Source organism: Leptodactylus fuscus, unplaced genomic scaffold (genome assembly GCF_031893055.1).
Source record: "Leptodactylus fuscus isolate aLepFus1 unplaced genomic scaffold, aLepFus1.hap2 HAP2_SCAFFOLD_288, whole genome shotgun sequence".
Classification (NCBI taxonomy): Eukaryota; Metazoa; Chordata; class Amphibia; order Anura; family Leptodactylidae; genus Leptodactylus; species Leptodactylus fuscus.
This window is the reverse complement of record NW_027440311.1, coordinates 114,702-133,617: the sequence shown is the minus strand read 5'-3', so window position 1 is coordinate 133,617 and position 18,916 is coordinate 114,702. Positions and strand designations below refer to the sequence as shown.

At 45.1% G+C, this 18,916-nt stretch overlaps 1 protein-coding gene across 1 annotated transcript in view; it reads left to right on the top strand.

Moving 5' to 3' along the window:
* HTRA2 (HtrA serine peptidase 2) overlaps window positions 1-18,916 on the top strand; it is a 41,945-nt gene that overhangs the window by 7,083 nt on the left and 15,946 nt on the right. Inside the window, exons 2-5 of the mRNA XM_075261690.1 lie at window positions 2,224-2,418; window positions 2,502-2,534; window positions 11,747-11,858; window positions 11,938-12,007. Coding sequence (XP_075117791.1) covers window positions 2,224-2,418; window positions 2,502-2,534; window positions 11,747-11,858; window positions 11,938-12,007 — 410 coding nt within the window. The remainder of the gene's footprint in view (window positions 1-2,223; window positions 2,419-2,501; window positions 2,535-11,746; window positions 11,859-11,937; window positions 12,008-18,916) is intronic.

Sequence of the window (18,916 nt, the reverse complement as noted above, 5' to 3'; positions counted from 1 at the left end):
TACCCGATAGCCGGACGCCTCGTCTCCTCCCCCAGTACCTGACAGCCGGACGCCTCTTCTCCTCCCCCAGTACCTGACAGCCGGACGCCTCGTCTCCCCCCCCAGTACCTGACAGCCGGACGCCTCGCCTCCTCCCCCATTACCTGACAGCCGGACGCCTCGCCTCCTCCCCCATTACCTGACAGCCGGACGCCTCGCCTCCTCCCCCATTACCTGACAGCCGGACGCCTCGTCTCCTCCCCCAGTACCTGACAGCCGGACGCCTCGTCTCCTCCCCCATTACCTGACAGCCGGACGCCTCGCGTCCTCCCCTAGTACCTGACAGCCGGACGCCTCGCCTCCTCCCCCTGTACCTGACAGCCGGACGCCTGGTATCCTCCCCCAGTACCTGACAGCCGGACGCCTCGTCTCCTCCCCCAGTACCTGACAGCCGGACGCCTCGTCTCCTCCCCCAGTACCTGACAGCCGGACGCCTCTTCTCCTCCCCCAGTACCTGACAGCCGGACGCCTCGTCTCCTCCCCCAGTACCTGACAGCCGGACGCCTCGTCTCCTCCCCCAGTACCTGACAGCCGGACGCCTCGTCTCCTCCCCCAGTACCTGACAGCCGGACGCCTCTTCTCCTCCCCCAGTACCTGACAGCCGGACGCCTCGTCTCCTCTCCCATTACCTGACAGCTAGGATTGTCTCCTCCTCCCACTCTGACACCTGACAGCCGGACGCCTCGTCTCCTCCCCCCAGTACCTGACAGCCGGACGCCTCGTCTCCTCCCCCAGTACCTGACAGCCGGACGCCTCGTCTCCTCCCCCAGTACCTGACAGCCGGACGCCTCGTCTCCTCCCCCAGTACCTGACAGCCGGACGCCTCGCCTCCTCCCCCAGTACCCGACAGCCGGACTCCTCGTCTCCTCCCCCAGTACCTGACAGCCGGACGCTTCTTCTCCTCCCCCAGTACCTGACAGCCGGACGCCTTGTCTCCTCCCCCAGTACCTGACAGCCGGACGCCTCTCCTCCTCCCCCATTACCTGACAGCCGGACGCCTCGTCTCCTCCCCCAGTACTTGACAGCCGGATGCCTCGTCTCCTCCCCCATTACCTGACAGCCGGACGCCTCGTCTCCTCCCCCAGTACCTGACAGCCGGACGCCTCGTCTCCTCCCCCAGTACCTGACAGCCGGACGCCTCGTCTCCTCCCCCAGTACCTGACAGCCGGACGCCTCGTCTCCTCCCCCATTACCTGACAGCCGGACGCCTCGTCTCCTCCCCCAGTACCTGACAGCCGGACGCCTCGTCTCCTCCCCCTGTACCTGACAGCCGGACGCCTCGTCTCCTCCCCCCATTACCTGACAGCCGGACGCCTCGTCTCCTTCCCCAGTACCTGACAGCCGGACGCCTCGTCTCCTCCCCCAGTACCTGACAGCCGGACGCCTCTTCTCCTCCCCCAGTACCTGACAGCCGGACGCCTCTTCTCCTCCCCCATTACCTGACAGCCGGACGCCTCGTCTCCTCCCCCAGTACCCGACAGCCGGACGCCTCGTCTCCTCCCCCAGTACCTGACAGCCGGACGCCTCTTCTCCTCCCCCAGTACCTGACAGCCGGACGCCTCTTCTCCTCCCCCAGTACCCGACAGCCGGACGCCTCGTCTCCTCCCCCAGTACCTGACAGCCGGACGCCTCTTCTCCTCCCCCAGTACCTGACAGCCGGACGCCTCGTCTCCTCCCCCAGTACCTGACAGCCGGACGCCTCGTCTCCTCCCCCAGTACCTGACAGCCGGACGCCTCGTCTCCTCCCCCAGTACCTGACAGCCGGACGCCTCGTATCCTCCCCCAGTACCTGACAGCCGGACGCCTCGTCTCCTCCCCCAGTACCTGACAGCCGGACGCCTCTTCTCCTCCCCCATTACCTGACAGCCGGACGCCTCGTATCCTCCCCCAGTACCTGACAGCCGGACGCCTCTTCTCCTCCCCCATTACCTGACAGCTAGGATTGTCTCCTCCTCCCACTCTGACACCTGACAACCAGTTTCGAATTCCTTGCTCCCATAGGAATGAATGAAAGCGTCCGAACACCAAGGGGTTAAGCGCCGGCCGCTTCCATTCATTCCTATGGGGGGAGGTGTTTGGAATACTATTGTCTCATCTGTACTGACATCCTTAGTGCGGGCTCAGACCCCTCTGACCCCTGGCACTCCCCTCCTCCCTACTTCGTGCCTTTTGCCCCCTCTGCAGGGTCCTCTGCCCACGCTGCCGCTGGGTCGCTCCTCTGAGGTCAGACAAGGGGAGTTTGTTGTGGCCATGGGGACGCCGTACCTCCTCCGTAACACCATCACCTCTGGGATAGTCAGCTCAGTGCAGCGGGGGAGTCGGGAGCTCGGACTGTCCAATAAGGACATGGACTTCATCCAGACGGACGCCATCATAGATGTGAGTGCCAGCGAGGGGAGGGGCAAGGTGGGCGGTGTCTGCGGCTTTACGCCCCCTCCTCACCCTCTCACTCTTACTTTCAGGTTGGGAATTCTGGGGGCCCCCTGGTGAATCTGGTGAGTACAATGAACCCTGTGTTATATTACACTGAGCGGTATATTACACCTTATATTATACATGAGCGGTATATTACACCCTATATTATACACTGAGCGGTATATTACACCTTATATTATACACTGAGCGGTATATTACACCTTATATTATACACTGAGCGGTATGTTACACCTTATATTATACATGAGCGGTATATTACACCTTATATTATACACTGAGCGGTATATTACACCTTATATTATACACTGAGCGGTATATTACACCTTATATTATACACTGAGCGGTATATTACACCTTATATTATACACTGAGCGGTATATTACACCTTATATTATACACTGAGCGGTATGTTACACCTTTTATTATACACTGAGCGGTATATTACACCTTATATTATACACTGAGCGGTATATTATACCTTATATTATACACTGAGCGGTATATTACACCTTATATTATACATGAGCGGTATATTACGCCTTATATTATACACTGAGCGGTATATTATACCTTATATTATACACTGAGCGGTATATTACACCTTATATTATACATGAGCGGTATATTACACCTTATATTATACACTGAGCGGTATATTACACCTTATATTATACATGAGCGGTATATTACACCTTATATTATACACTGAGCGGTATGTTACACCTTATATTATATACTGAGCGGTATATTACACCTTATATTGTACACTGAGCGGTATATTACACCTTATATTATATACTGAGCGATATATTACACCTTATATTGTACACTGAGCGATATATTACACCCTATATTATACACTGAGCGGTATATTACACCTTATATTATACACTGAGCGGTATATTACACCTTATATTATACATGAGCGGTATATTACACCTTATATTATACACTGAGCGGTATATTACACCTTATATTATACACTGAGCGGTATATTACACCTTATATTATACACTGAGCGGTATATTACACCTTATATTATACATGAGCGGTATATTACACCTTATATTATACACTGAGCGGTATGTTACACCTTATATTATATACTGAGCGGTATATTACACCTTATATTGTACACTGAGCGGTATATTACACCTTATATTATATACTGAGCGATATATTACACCTTATATTGTACACTGAGCGATATATTACACCCTATATTATACACTGAGCGGTATATTACACCTTATATTATACACTGAGCGGTATATTACACCTTATATTATACATGAGCGGTATATTACACCTTATATTATACACTGAGCGGTATATTACACCTTATATTATACACTGAGCGGTATATTACACCTTATATTATACACTGAGCGGTATATTACACCTTATATTATACACTGAGCGGTATATTACACCTTATATTATACACTGAGCGGTATATTACACTTTATATTATACACTGAGCGGTATATTACACCCTATATTATACACTGAGCGGTATATTACACCTTATATTATACACTGAGCGGTATATTACACCCTATATTATACACTGAGCGGTATATTACACCTTATATTATACATGAGCGGTATATTACACCCTATATTATACACTGAGCGGTATATTACACCTTATATTATACACTGAGCGGTATATTACACCTTATATTATACACTGAGCGGTATGTTACACCTTATATTATACATGAGCGGTATATTACACCTTATATTATACACTGAGCGGTATATTACACCTTATATTATACACTGAGCGGTATATTACACCTTATATTATACACTGAGCGGTATATTACACCTTATATTATACACTGAGCGGTATATTACACCTTATATTATACACTGAGCGGTATGTTACACCTTTTATTATACACTGAGCGGTATATTACACCTTATATTATACACTGAGCGGTATATTACGCCTTATATTATACACTGAGCGGTATATTATACCTTATATTATACACTGAGCGGTATATTACACCTTATATTATACATGAGCGGTATATTACACCTTATATTATACACTGAGCGGTATATTACACCTTATATTATACAAGAGCGGTATATTACACCTTATATTATACACTGAGCGGTATGTTACACCTTATATTATATACTGAGCGGTATATTACACCTTATATTGTACACTGAGCGGTATATTACACCTTATATTATATACTGAGCGATATATTCCGCTATTTATACACTGAGCGGTATATTACACCTTATATTTTATACACTGAGCCTAATATTACACCATTATATTATACATGAGCGTATATTACACACGCGTGACAGATCTTATTACACTGAGCGGTATATTACACCTTTATTATTACACTGAGCGGTAAATGTTACACCTTATATTATACACTGAGACGGTATATTACACCTTATTATTATACACGGAGCGGTATATTACACCTTATATTTATACACTGAGCGGGTAGATCCTATATTATACATGAGCGTATATTAAACCTTATATAATACACTGAGCGGTATATTACACCTGATATTATACACTGAGCGGTATATTAACACCTTATATTATACACTGAGCGTATATTACGACCTTATATTATACACTGAGCGGTATATTACACCTTATATTATACACTGAGCGGTATATTACACCTATATTATACACTGAGCGGTATATTACACCCTTATTATTATACACTGAGCGGTATATTACACCTTATATTATACATGAGCGGTATATTACACCTTATATTATACACTGAGCGGTATATTACACCTTATATTATACACTGAGCGGTATATTACACCTTATATTATACACTGAGCGGTATATTACACCTTATATTATACATGAGCGGTATATTACACCTTATATTATACACTGAGCGGTATATTACACCTTATATTATACACTGAGCGGTATATTACACCCTTATATTATACACTGAGCGGTATATTACACCTTATATTATACACTGAGCGGTATATTACACCTTATATTATACACTGAGCGGTATATTACACCTTATATTATACACTGAGCGGTATATTACACCTTATATTATACACTGAGCGGTATATTACACCCTTATATTATACATGAGCGGTATATTACACCTTATATTATACATGAGCGGTATATTACACTTATATTATACATGAGCGGTATATTACACCTTATATTATACACTGAGCGGTATATTACACCTTATATTATACACTGAGCGGTATATTACACCTTATATTATACACTGAGCGGTATATTACACCTTATATTATACACTGAGCGGTATATTACACCTTATATTATACCATGAGCGGTATATTACACCTTATATTATACACTGAGCGGTATATTACACCTTATATTATACATGAGCGGTATATTACACCTTATATTATACATGAGCGGTATATTACACCTTATATTATACATGAGCGGTATATTACACCTTATATTATACATGAGCGGTATATTACACCTTATATTATACACTGAGCGGTATATTACACCTTATATTATACATGAGCGGTATATTACACCTTATATTATACACTGAGCGGTATATTACACCTTATATTATACACTGAGCGGTATATTACACCTTATATTATACACTGAGCGGTATATTACACCTTATATTATACACTGAGCGGTATATTACACCTATATTATACACTGAGCGGTATATTACACCTTATATTATACACTGAGCGGTATATTACACCCTATATTATACACTGAGCGGTATATTACACCTTATATTATACACTGAGCGGTATATACACCTTATATTATACACTGAGCGGTATATTACACCTTATATTATACACTGAGCGGTATATTACACCTTATATTATACACTGAAGCGGTATATTACACCTTATATTATACACTGAAGCGGTATATTACACCTTATATTATACACTGAGCGGTATATTACACCCTTATATTATACACTGAGCGGTATATTACACCTTATATTATACATGAGGCGGTATATTACACCTTATATTATACACTGAGCGGTATATTACACCTTATATTATACACTGAGCGGTATATTACACCCTATATTATACACTGAGCGGTATATTACACCTTATATTATACACTGAGCGGTATATTACACCCTATATTATACACTGAGCGGTATATTACACCTTATATTATACATGAGCGGTATATTACACCTTATATTATACATGAGCGGTATATTACACCTTATATTATACACTGAGCGGTATATTACACCTATATTATACACTGAGCGGTATATTACACTTTATATTATACATGAGCGGTATATTACACCCTTATATTATACACTGAGCGGTTATATTACACCCTATATTATACATGAGCGGTATATTACACCTTATATTATACACTGAGCGGTATATTACACCTTATATTATACACTGAGCGGTATATTACACCTTATATTATACACTGAGCGGTATATTACACCTTATATTATACACGGAGCGGTATATTACACCTTATATTATACACTGAGCGGTATATTACACCTTATATTATACACTGAGCGGTATATTACACCTTATAATTATACACTGAGCGGTATATTACACCTATATTATACACTGAGCGGTATATTACACCTTATATTATACATGAGCGGTAATATTACACCTTATATTATACATGAGCGGTATATTACACCTTATATTATACACTGAGCGTTATATTACACCTTATATTATACACTGAGCAGTATATTACACTTATATTATATACTGAGTGGTATATTACACCTTATATTATACACTGAGCGGTATATTACACCCTATATTATACACTGAGCGGTATATTACACCTTATATTATACATGAGCGGTATATTACACCTTATATTATACACTGAGCGGTATATTACACCTTATATTATACACTGAGCGGTATATTACACCTTATATTATACACTGAGGCGGTATATTACACCTTATATTATACATTGAGCGGTATATTACACCTTATATTATACACTGAGCGGTATATTACACCTTATATTATACATGAGCGGTATATTACACCCTATATTATACACCTGAGCGGTGTATTACACCTTATATTATACATGAGCGGTATATTACACCCTATATTATACACTGAGCGGTATATTACATCTTATATTATACACTGAGCGGTATATTACACCTTATATTATACACTGAGCGGTATTTTTACACCCTATATTATACACTGAGCGGTATATTACACCTTATATTATACACTGAGCGGTATATTACACCTTATATTATACACGGAGCGGTATATTACACCTTATATTATACACTGAGCGGTATATTACACCTTATATTATACATGAGCGGTATATTACACCTTATATTATACACTGAGCGGTATATTACACCTTATATTATATACTGAGCGGTATATTGCATCTTATATTATACACTGAGCGGTATATTACACCCTATATTATACACTGAGCGGTATATTACACCTTATATTATACACTGAGCGGTATATTACACCTTAAATTATACATTGAGCGGTATATTACACCTTATATTATACACTGAGCGGTGTATTACACCTTATATTATACACTGAGCGGTATATTACACCTTATATTATACATGAGCGGTATATTACACCTTATATTATACACTGAGCGGTATATTACACCTTATATTATACACTGAGCGGTTATATTACACCTTATATTATACACTGAGCGGTATATTACACCTTATATTATACATTGAGCGGTATATTACACCTTATATTATACACTGAGCGGTATATTACACCTTATATTATACATGAGCGGTATATTACACCCTATATTATACACTGAGCGGTGTATTACACCTTATATTATACATGAGCGGTATATTACACCCTATATTATACACTGAGCGGTATATTACATCTTATATTATACACTGAGCGGTATATTACACCTTATATTATACACTGAGCGGTATTTTACACCCTATATTATACACTGAGCGGTATATTACACCTTATATTATACACTGAGCGGTATATTACACCTTATATTATACACGGAGCGGTATATTACACCTTATATTATACACTGAGCGTATATTACACATTATATTATACACTGAGCGGTATATTACACCTTATATTATACATGAGCGGTATATTACACCTTATATTATACACTGAGGCGGTATATTACACCTTATATTATATACTGAGCGGTATATTGCATCTTATATTATACACTGAGCGGTATATTACACCCTATATTATACAGTGAGCGGTATATTACACCTTATATTATACATGAGCGGTATATTACACCTTATATTATACACTGAGCGGTATATTACACCCTATATTATACACTGAGCGGTATATTACACCTTATATTATATACTGAGCGGTATATTGCATCTTATATTATACACTGAGCGGTATATTACACCTTAAATTATACATTGAGCGGTATATTACACCTTATATTATACACTGAGCGGTGTATTACACCTTATATTATACACTGAGCGGTATATTACACCTTATATTATACATGAGCGGTATATTACACCTTAAATTATACATTGAGCGGTATATTACACCTTATATTATACACTGAGCGGTGTATTACACCTTATATTATACACTGAGCGGTATATTACACCTTATATTATACATGAGCGGTATATTACACCCTATATTATACACTGAGCGGTATATTACACCTTACACTCACCGGCCACTTTATTAGGTACACCTGTCCAACTGCTCGTTAACACTTAATTTCTAATCAGCCAATCACATGGCGGCAACTCAGTGCATTTCGGCATGTAGACATGGTCAAGACAATCTCCTGCAGGTCAAACCGAGCATCAGTATGGGGGGGAAGAAAGGTGATTTGCGTGCCTTTGAACGTGGCATGGTTGTTGGTGCCAGAAGGGCTGGTCTGAGTATTTCAGAAACTGCTGATCTACTGGGATTTTCACGCACAACCATCTCTAGGGTTTACAGAGAATGGTCCGAAAAAGAAAAAACATCCAGTGAGCGGCAGTTCTGTGGGGGGGCGGAAATGCGTTGTTGATGCCAGAGGTCAGAGGAGAATGGCCAGACTGGTTCCAGCTGATAGAAAGGCAACAGTGACTCAAATAGCCACCCGTTACAGCCAAGGTAGCCAGAAGAGCATCTCTGAACGCCGCACAGTACGTCCAACTTTGAGGCTACAGATGGGCTACAGCAGCAGAAGACCACACCGGGTGCCACTCCTTTCAGCTAAGAACAGGAAACTGAGGCTACAATTTGCACAAGCTCATCGAAATTGGACAATTGAAGATTGGAAAAACGTTGCCTGGTCCGATGAGTCTCGATTTCTGCTGCGACATTCGGATGGTAGGGTCAGAATATGGCGTCAACAACATGAAAGCATGGATCCATCCTGCCTTGTATCGGTAACGGTTCAGGCTGGTGGTGGAGGTGTCATGGTGTGGGGAATATTTTCTTGGCACTCTTTGGGCCCCTTGGTACCAATTGAGCATGGTTGCAACGCCAAAGCCTACCTGAGTATTGTTACTGACCATGTCCATCCCTTTATGACCACAATGTACCCAACATCTGATGGCTACTTTCAGCAGGATAATGCAATGCCATGTCATAAAGCTGGAATCATCTCAGACTGGTTTCTTGAACATGACAATGAGTTCACTGTACTCCAATGGCCTCCACAGTCACCAGATCTCAATCCAATAGAGGAGCATCTTTGGGATGTGGTGGAACGGGAGATTCGCATCTTGGATGTGCAGCCGACAAATCTGCGGCAACTGTGTGATGCCGCCATCATGTCAATATGGAGCAAAATCTCTGAGGAATGCTTCCAGCACCTTGTTGTATCTATGCCACGAAGAATGGAGGCAGTTCTGAAGGCAAAAGGGGGTCCAACCCGTTACTAGCATGGTGGACCTAATAAAGTGGCCGGTGAGTGTATATTATACACTGAGTGGTATATTACACCCTTTATTATACACTGAGCGGTATATTACACCATATATTATACACTGAGCGGTATATTACACCATATATTATACACTGAGCGGTATATTACACCATATATTATACACTGAGCGGTATATTACATCTTATATTATACACTGAGCGGTATATTACACCCTATATTATACACTGAGCGGTATATTACACCATATATTATACACTGAGCGGTATATTACATCTTATATTATACACTGAGCGGTATATTACACCCTATATTATACACTGAGCGGTATATTACACCTTATATTATACATGAGTGGTATATTACACCCTATATTATACACTGAGCGGTATATTACACCATATATTATACACTGAGCGGTATATTACACCCTATATTATACACTGAGTGGTATATTACACCCTATATTATACACTGAGCTGTATATTACACCATATATTATACACTGAGCGGTATATTACACCCTATATTATACACTGAGCGGTGTATTACACCTTATATTATACATTGAGCGGTATATTACACCCTATATTATACACTGAGCGGTGTATTACACCTTATATTATACATGAGCGGTATATTACACCCTATATTATACACTGAGCGGTATATTACATCTTATATTATACACTGAGCGGTATATTACACCTTATATTATACACTGAGCGGTATATTACACCCTATATTATACACTGAGCGGTATATTACACCTTATATTATACACTGAGCGGTATATTACACCTTATATTATACATGAGCGGTATATTACACCTTATATTATACACTGAGCGGTATATTACACCTTATATTATACACTGAGCGGTATATTACACCCTATATTATACACTGAGCGGTATATTACACCTTATATTTTACACTGAGCGGTATATTACACCTTATATTATACATTGAGCGGTATATTACACCCTATATTATACACTGAGCGGTATATTACACCTTATATTATACATGAGCGGTATATTACACCCTATATTATACACTGAGCGGTATATTACATCTTATATTATACATGAGCGGTATATTACACCCTATATTATACACTGAGCGGTATATTACACCTTATATTATACATGAGCAGTATATTACACCTTATATTATACACTGAGCGGTATATTACACCCTATATTATACACTGAGCGGTATATTACACCTTATATTATACATTGAGCGGTATATTACACCCTATATTATACACTGAACTGCTTTGTTCTTCACTTGCAGGACGGCGAAGTGATCGGTATTAATACTCTTAAAGTGACGGCGGGCATTTCTTTTGCCATTCCATCAGACAGAGTAAGAAGTTTTCTCCAGCAGGAGGAGAGGCGGAGTCAGGGTGTGTTTTCGGTGCACTGGGTCATGTGGGTGGGGTCTGGGGATATTCAGGATTAGCACTCAGCTTCTCTTTTCTCCAGGATCTTGGTTTGGCCGTGCTGACGTAAAGCAGAAATACATTGGAGTCATGATGCTGACGCTGACACCGAGGTATTTTCGAGGGGTTTGGCTATGGTGTATAGAGGGATCTATATATAGTAGTGGGGTTGTATAACGGGGATGAGTATATGGCACTGGGGATGTATGAAGGGAGCTGTGCATATGCTAATGTGGTGCTATAGTGGAGCTGTACATATGGGGATGTAAGTGCGGTATTTGGGTTGGGGTGTATGAGGGCAGCTGTGTATATGATAGTGGTGACTTGGGCTGTGAACATAACTAATCGTGTTTAAGATAATATAACATTTGATGAACAGTGCTCCTAGACCTATGCTCCTCCTCCTACACCTGTCCTCCTCCTCCTACATTACTCTTTGCTCCTCTTCCTAGACCTATGCTCCTCCTCCTAGACCTGTCCTCCTCCTCGTACATTACAATGTGCTCCTCCTCCTAGACTTGTCCTCCTCCTCCTACATTACTCTGTGCTCCTCCTCCTAGACCTATGCTCCTCTTCCTACATTACTCTGTGCTCCTCCTCCTAGACCTATGCTCCTCCTCCTACATTCCTCCTTGCTTCTCCTCCTACACCTGTCCTCCTCCTCCTACATTCCTCCTTGCTTCTCCTCCTACACCTGTCCTCCTCCTCCTACATTACTCTGTGCTCCTCCTCCTACACCTGTCCTCCTCCTCCTACATTACTCTGTGCTCCTCCTCCTAGACCTATGCTCCTCCTCCTAGACCTGTCCTCCTCCTCCTACATTACTTTGTGCTCCTCCTCCTAGACCTATGCTCCTCCTCCTACATTACTCTGTGCTCCTCCTCCTACATTACTCTGTGCTCCTCCTCCTACACCTGTCCTCCTCCTCCTACATTACTCTGTGCTCCTCCTCCTACACCTGTCCTCCTCCTCTTACATTACTCTGTGCTCCTCCTCCTAGACCTATGCTCCTCCTCCTACATTACTCTGTGCTCCTCCTCCTAGACCTATGCTCCTCCTCCTACATTACTCTGTGCTCCTCCTCCTAGACCTGTCCTCCTCCTACATTACTCTGTGCTCCTCCTCCTACACTTGTCCTCCTCCTTCTACATTACTCTGTTCTCCTCCTCTTACACCTGTCCTCCTCCTCCTCCTACATTACTCTGTTCTCCTCCTCCTAGACCTGTCCTCCTCCTCCTCCTACATTACTCTGTGCTCCTCCTCCTACACCTGTCCTCCTCCTCTTACATTACTCTGTGCTCCTCCTCCTAGACCTATGCTCCTCCTCCTACATTACTCTGTGCTCCTCCTTCTAGACTTGTCCTCCTCCTTCTATATTACTCTGTGCTCCTCCTCCTAGACGTGTCCTCCTCCTCCTACATTACTCTGTGCTCATCCTCCTACACCTGTCCTCCTCCTTCTATATTACTCTGTGCTCCTCCTCCTACACCTGTCCTCCTTCTCCTACATTACTCTGTTCTCCTCCTCCTAGACCTGTCCTCCTCCTCCTACATTACTCTGTGCTCCTCCTCCTACACCTGTCCTCCTCCTCTTACATTACTCAGTCCTCCTCCTAGACCTATGCTCCTCCTCCTACATTACTCTGTGCTCATCCTCCTACACCTGTCCTCCTCCTTCTATATTACTCTGTGCTCCTCCTCCTACACCTGTCCTCCTCCTCCTCCTACATTACTCTGTGCTTCTCCTCCTACACCTGTCCTCCTCCCTCTACATTACTCTGTGCTCCTCCTCCATTACTCTGTGCTCCGCCTCCTCCTACATTATTTTATTCTCCTCCTCCTAGACCTGTCCTCCTCCTACATTACTCTGTGCTCCTCCTCCTAGATCTGTCCTCCTCCTTCTACATTACTCTGTGCTCCTCCTCCTACACCTGTCCTCCTTCTACATTACTCTGTGCTCCTCCTCCTACACCTGTCCTCCTCCTACATTACTCTGTGCTCCTCCTCCTAGACCTGTCCTCCTCCTTCTACATTACTCTGTGCTCCTCCTCCTATACCTGTCCTCCTCCTACATTACTCTGTGCTCCTCCTCCTACATTACTCTTTGTTCCTCCTCCTAGACCTGTCCTCCTCCTCCTATATTACTCTGTGCTCCTCCTCCTAGACCTGTCCTCCTCCTCCTACACCTGTCCTCCTCCTCCATTACTCTGCGTTCCTCCTCCTAGACCTGTCCTCCTCCTCCTCCATTTCTCTGTGCTCCTCCTCCTACACCTGTCCTCCTCCTCCATTACTCTGCGTTCCTCCTCCTAGACCTGTCCTCCTCCCCATACATTTCTCTGTGCTCCTCCTCCTACACCTGTCCTCCTCCTCCATTACTCTGCGTTCCTCCTCCTAGACCTGTCCTCCTCCCCCTATATTACTCTGTGCTCCTCCTCCTAGACCTGTCCTCCTCCTCCTACATTACTCTTTGTTCCTCCTCCTAGACCTGTGCTCCTCCTCCTACATTAGTCTGTGCTCCTCCTCTTACACCTGTCCTCCTCCTTCTACATTACCCTGTGCTCCTCCTACACCTGTCCTCCTCCTCCTACATTACTCTGTGCTCCTCCTCCTCCTACATTACTCTGTGCTCCTCCTCCTAGACGTGTCCTCCTCCTCCAACATTACTCTGTGCTCCTCCTCCTAGACCTGTCCTCCTCCTCCTCCATTACTCTGTGCTCCTCCTCCTCCTACATTACTCTGTGCTCCTCCTCCTAGACCTGTCCTCCTCCTCCTACATTATTCTGTGCTCCTCCTCCTAGACCTGTCCTCCTCCTCCTCCATTACTCTGTGCTCCTCCTCCTCCTACATTACTCTGTGCTCCTCCTCCTAGACCTGTCCTCCTCCTCCTACATTCCTCTGAGCTCCTCCTCCTAGACCTGTCCTCCTCCTCCATTTCTCTGTGCTCCTCCTAGACCTGTCCTCCTCCTCCTACATTCCTCTGTGCTCCTCCTCCTACACCTGTCCTCCTCCTCCTACATTCCTCTGTGCTCCTCCTCCTACACCTGTCCTTCTCCCTCTACATTACTCTGTGCTCCTCCTCCTAGACCTGTCCTCCTCCTCCTACATTACTCTGTGCTCCTCCTCCTAGACCTGTCCTTCTCCTCCTCCTACATTACTCTGTGCTCCTCCTCCTAGACCTATGCTCCTCCTCCTACATTACTCTGTGCTCCTCCTCCTAGACCTGTCCTCCTCCTTCTATATTACTCTGTGCTCCTCCTCCTACACCTGTCTTCCTCCGCTTACATTACTCTGTGCTCCTCCTCCTACACCTGTCCTCCTCCTCCTACATTACTCTGTGCTCCTCCTAGACCTGTCCTCCTCCTCCTACATTACTCTGTGCTCCTCCTCCTAGACCTGTCCTCCTCCTCCTACATTTCTCTGTGCTCCTCCTCCTAGACCTGTCCTCCTCCTCCTACATTACTCTGTGCTCCTCCTCCTACATTCCTCTGTGCTCCTCCTCCTTACATTCCTCTGTGCTCCTCCTCCTAGACCTGTCCTCCTCCTCCTACATTCCTCTGTGCTCCTCCTCCTACATTCCTCTGTGCTCCTCCTCCTAGACCTGTGCTCCTCCTCCTACATTCCTCTGTGCTCCTCCTCCTACACCTGTCCTTCTCCCTCTACATTACTCTGTGCTCCTCCTCCATTACTCTGTGCTCCTCCTCCTCCTACATTACTCTGTGCTCCTCCTCCTAGACCTGTCCTTCTCCTCCTCCTACATTACTCTGTGCTCCTCCTCCTAGACCTATGCTCCTCCTCCTACATTACTCTGTGCTCCTCCTCCTAGACCTGTCCTCCTCCTTCTATATTACTCTGTGCTCCTCCTCCTACACCTGTCCTCCTCCTTACATTACTCTGTGCTCCTCCTAGACCTGTCCTCCTCCTCCTACATTACTCTGTGCTCCTCCTCCTAGACCTGTCCTCCTCCTCCTACATTTCTCTGTGCTCCTCCTCCTAGACCTGTCCTCCTCCTCCTACATTACTCTGTGCTCCTCCTCCTACACCTGTCCTCCTCCTTACATTCCTCTGTGCTCCTCCTCCTAGACCTGTCCTCCTCCTCCTACATTCCTCTGTGCTCCTCCTCCTAGATTCCTCTGTGCTCCTCCTCCTACACCTGTCCTTCTCCCTCTACATTACTCTGTGCTCCTCCTCCATTACTCTGTGCTCCTCCTCCTCCTACATTACTCTGTGCTCCTCCTCCTAGACCTGTCCTTCTCCTCCTCCTACATTACTCTGTGCTCTTCTTCCATTACTCTGTGCTCCTCCTCCATTACTCTGTGCTCCTCCTCCTCCTACATTACTCTGTGCTCCTCCTCCTAGACCTGTCCTCCTCCTACATTACTCTGTGCTCCTTCTCCTAGACGTGTCCTCCTCCTCCTCCATTACTCTGTGCTCCTCCTCCTCCTATATTACTCTGTGCTCCTCCTCCTAGACGTGTCCTCCTCCTCCTCCATTACTCTGTGCTCCTCCTCCTCCTACATTCCTCTGTGCTCCTCCTCCTACACCTGTCCTCCTCCTCCTACATTACTCTGTGCTCCTCCTCCTAGACCTGTCCTCCTCCTCCTACACCTGTCCTCCTCCTCCTACATTACTCTGTCCTCCTCCTCCTAGACGTGTCCTCCTCCTCCTCCATTACTCTGTGTTCCTCCTCCTAGACGTGTCCTCCTCCTCCTCCATTACTCTGTGCTCCTCCTCCTCCTATATTACTCTGTGCTCCTCCTCCTAGACGTGTCCTCCTCCTCCTCCATTACTCTGTGCTCCTCCTCCTCCTACATTCCTCTGTGCTCCTCCTCCTACACCTGTCCTCCTCCTCCTACATTACTCTGTGCTCCTCCTCCTAGACCTGTCCTCCTCCTCCTACACCTGTCCTCCTCCTCCTACATTTCTCTGCGCTCCTCCTCCTAGACCTATGCTCCTCCTTCTACATTACTCTTTGTTCCTCCTCCTAGACCTGTGCTCCTCCTCCTACATTAGTCTGTGCTCCTCCTCCTAGACTTATGCTCCTCCTTCTACATTACTCTTTGTTCCTCCTCCTAGACCTGTCCTCCTCCTCCTTCTACATTACCCTGTGCTCCTCCTCCTAGACCTGTCCTCCTCCTCCTCCTACATTAGTCTGTGCCCCTCCCCCTAGACCTGTCCTCCTCCTCCTACATTAAACTGTGCCCCTCCTCCTAGACCTGTCCTCCTCCTCCTACATTAAACTATGCTCCTCCTCCTAGACCTGTCCTCCTCCTTCTATATTACTCTGTGCTCCTCCTCCTACATTAAACTATGCTCCTCCTCCTATATTTCTCTTTGCTCCTCCTCCATTACTCTGTGCTCCTCCTCCTCCATTACTCTGTGCTCCGCCTCCTCCTACATTACTCTGTCCTCCTCCTCCTACACCTGTCCTCCTCCTTCTACATTACTCTGTGCTCCTCCTCCTGGACCTATGCTCCTCCTTCTTTATTACTCTGCTCCTCCTCCTAGACCTATGCTCCTCCTTCTACATTACTCTTTGCTCCTCCTCCTGGACCTATGCTCCTCCTTCTTTATTACTCTGCTCCTTCTCCTAGACCTATGCTCCTCCTTCTTTATTACTCTTTGTTCCTCCTCCTAGACCTATGCTCCTCCTTCTACATTACTCTTTGCTCCTCCTCCTAGACCTATGCTCCTCCTTCTTTATTACTCTTTGCTCCTCCTCCTAGACCTATGCTCCTCCTTCTTTATTACTCTTTGTTCCTCCTCCTGGACCTATGCTCCTCCTTCTTTATTACTCTTTGCCCCTCCTCCTGGACCTATGCTCCTCCTTCTACATTACTCTTTGCTCCTCCTCCTGGACCTATGCTCCTCCTTCTTTATTACTCTTTGCTCCTCCTCCTAGACCTATGCTCCTCCTTCTTTATTACTCTTTGTTCCTCCTCCTAGACCTATGCTCCTCCTTCTTTATTACTCTTTGCTCCTCCTCCTGGACCTATGCTCCTCCTTCTTTATTACTCTGTGCTCCTCCTCCTAGACCTATGCTCCTCCTTCTACATTACTCTTTGCTCCTCCTCCTGGACCTATGCTCCTCCTTCTTTATTACTCTGCTCCTCCTCCTAGACCTATGCTCCTCCTTCTTTATTACTCTTTGTTCCTCCTCCTAGACCTATGCTCCTCCTTCTACATTACTCTTTGCTCCTCCTCCTGGACCTATGCTCCTCCTTCTTTATTACTCTGCTCCTCCTCCTAGACCTATGCTCCTCCTTCTTTATTACTCTTTGTTCCTCCTCCTAGACCTATGCTCCTCCTTCTTTATTACTCTTTGCTCCTCCTCCTGGACCTATGCTCCTCCTTCTTTATTACTCTGTGCTCCTCCTCCTAGACCTATGCTCCTCCTTCTACATTACTCTGTGCTCCTCCTGGACCTATGCTCCTCCTTCTACATTACTCTTTGCTCCTCCTCCTGGACCTATGCTCCTCCTCCTCCATTTCTCTGTGCTCCTCCTCCTACACCTGTCCTCCTCCTCCATTACTCTGCGTTCCTCCTCCTAGACCTGTCCTCCTCCTCTTACATTACTCTGTGCTCCTCCTCCTAGACCTGTCCTCCTCCCCCTATATTACTCTGTGCTCCTCCTCCTAGACCTGTCCTCCTCCTCCTACATTACTCTTTGTTCCTCCTCCTAGACCTGTGCTCCTCCTCCTACATTAGTCTGTGCTCCTCCTCTTACACCTGTCCTCCTCCTTCTACATTACCCTGTGCTCCTCCTACACCTGTCCTCCTCCTCCTACATTACTCTGTGCTCTTCTTCCATTACTCTGTGCTCCTCCTCCATTACTCTGTGCTCCTCCTCCTAGACCTGTCCTCCTCCTACATTACTCTGTGCTCCTTCTCCTAGACGTGTCCTCCTCCTCCTACATTACTCTGTGCTCCTCCTCCTCCTACATTACTCTGTGCTCCTCCTCCTCCTACATTACTCTGTGCTCCTCCTCCTAGACCTGTCCTCCTCCTCCTACATTACTCTGTGC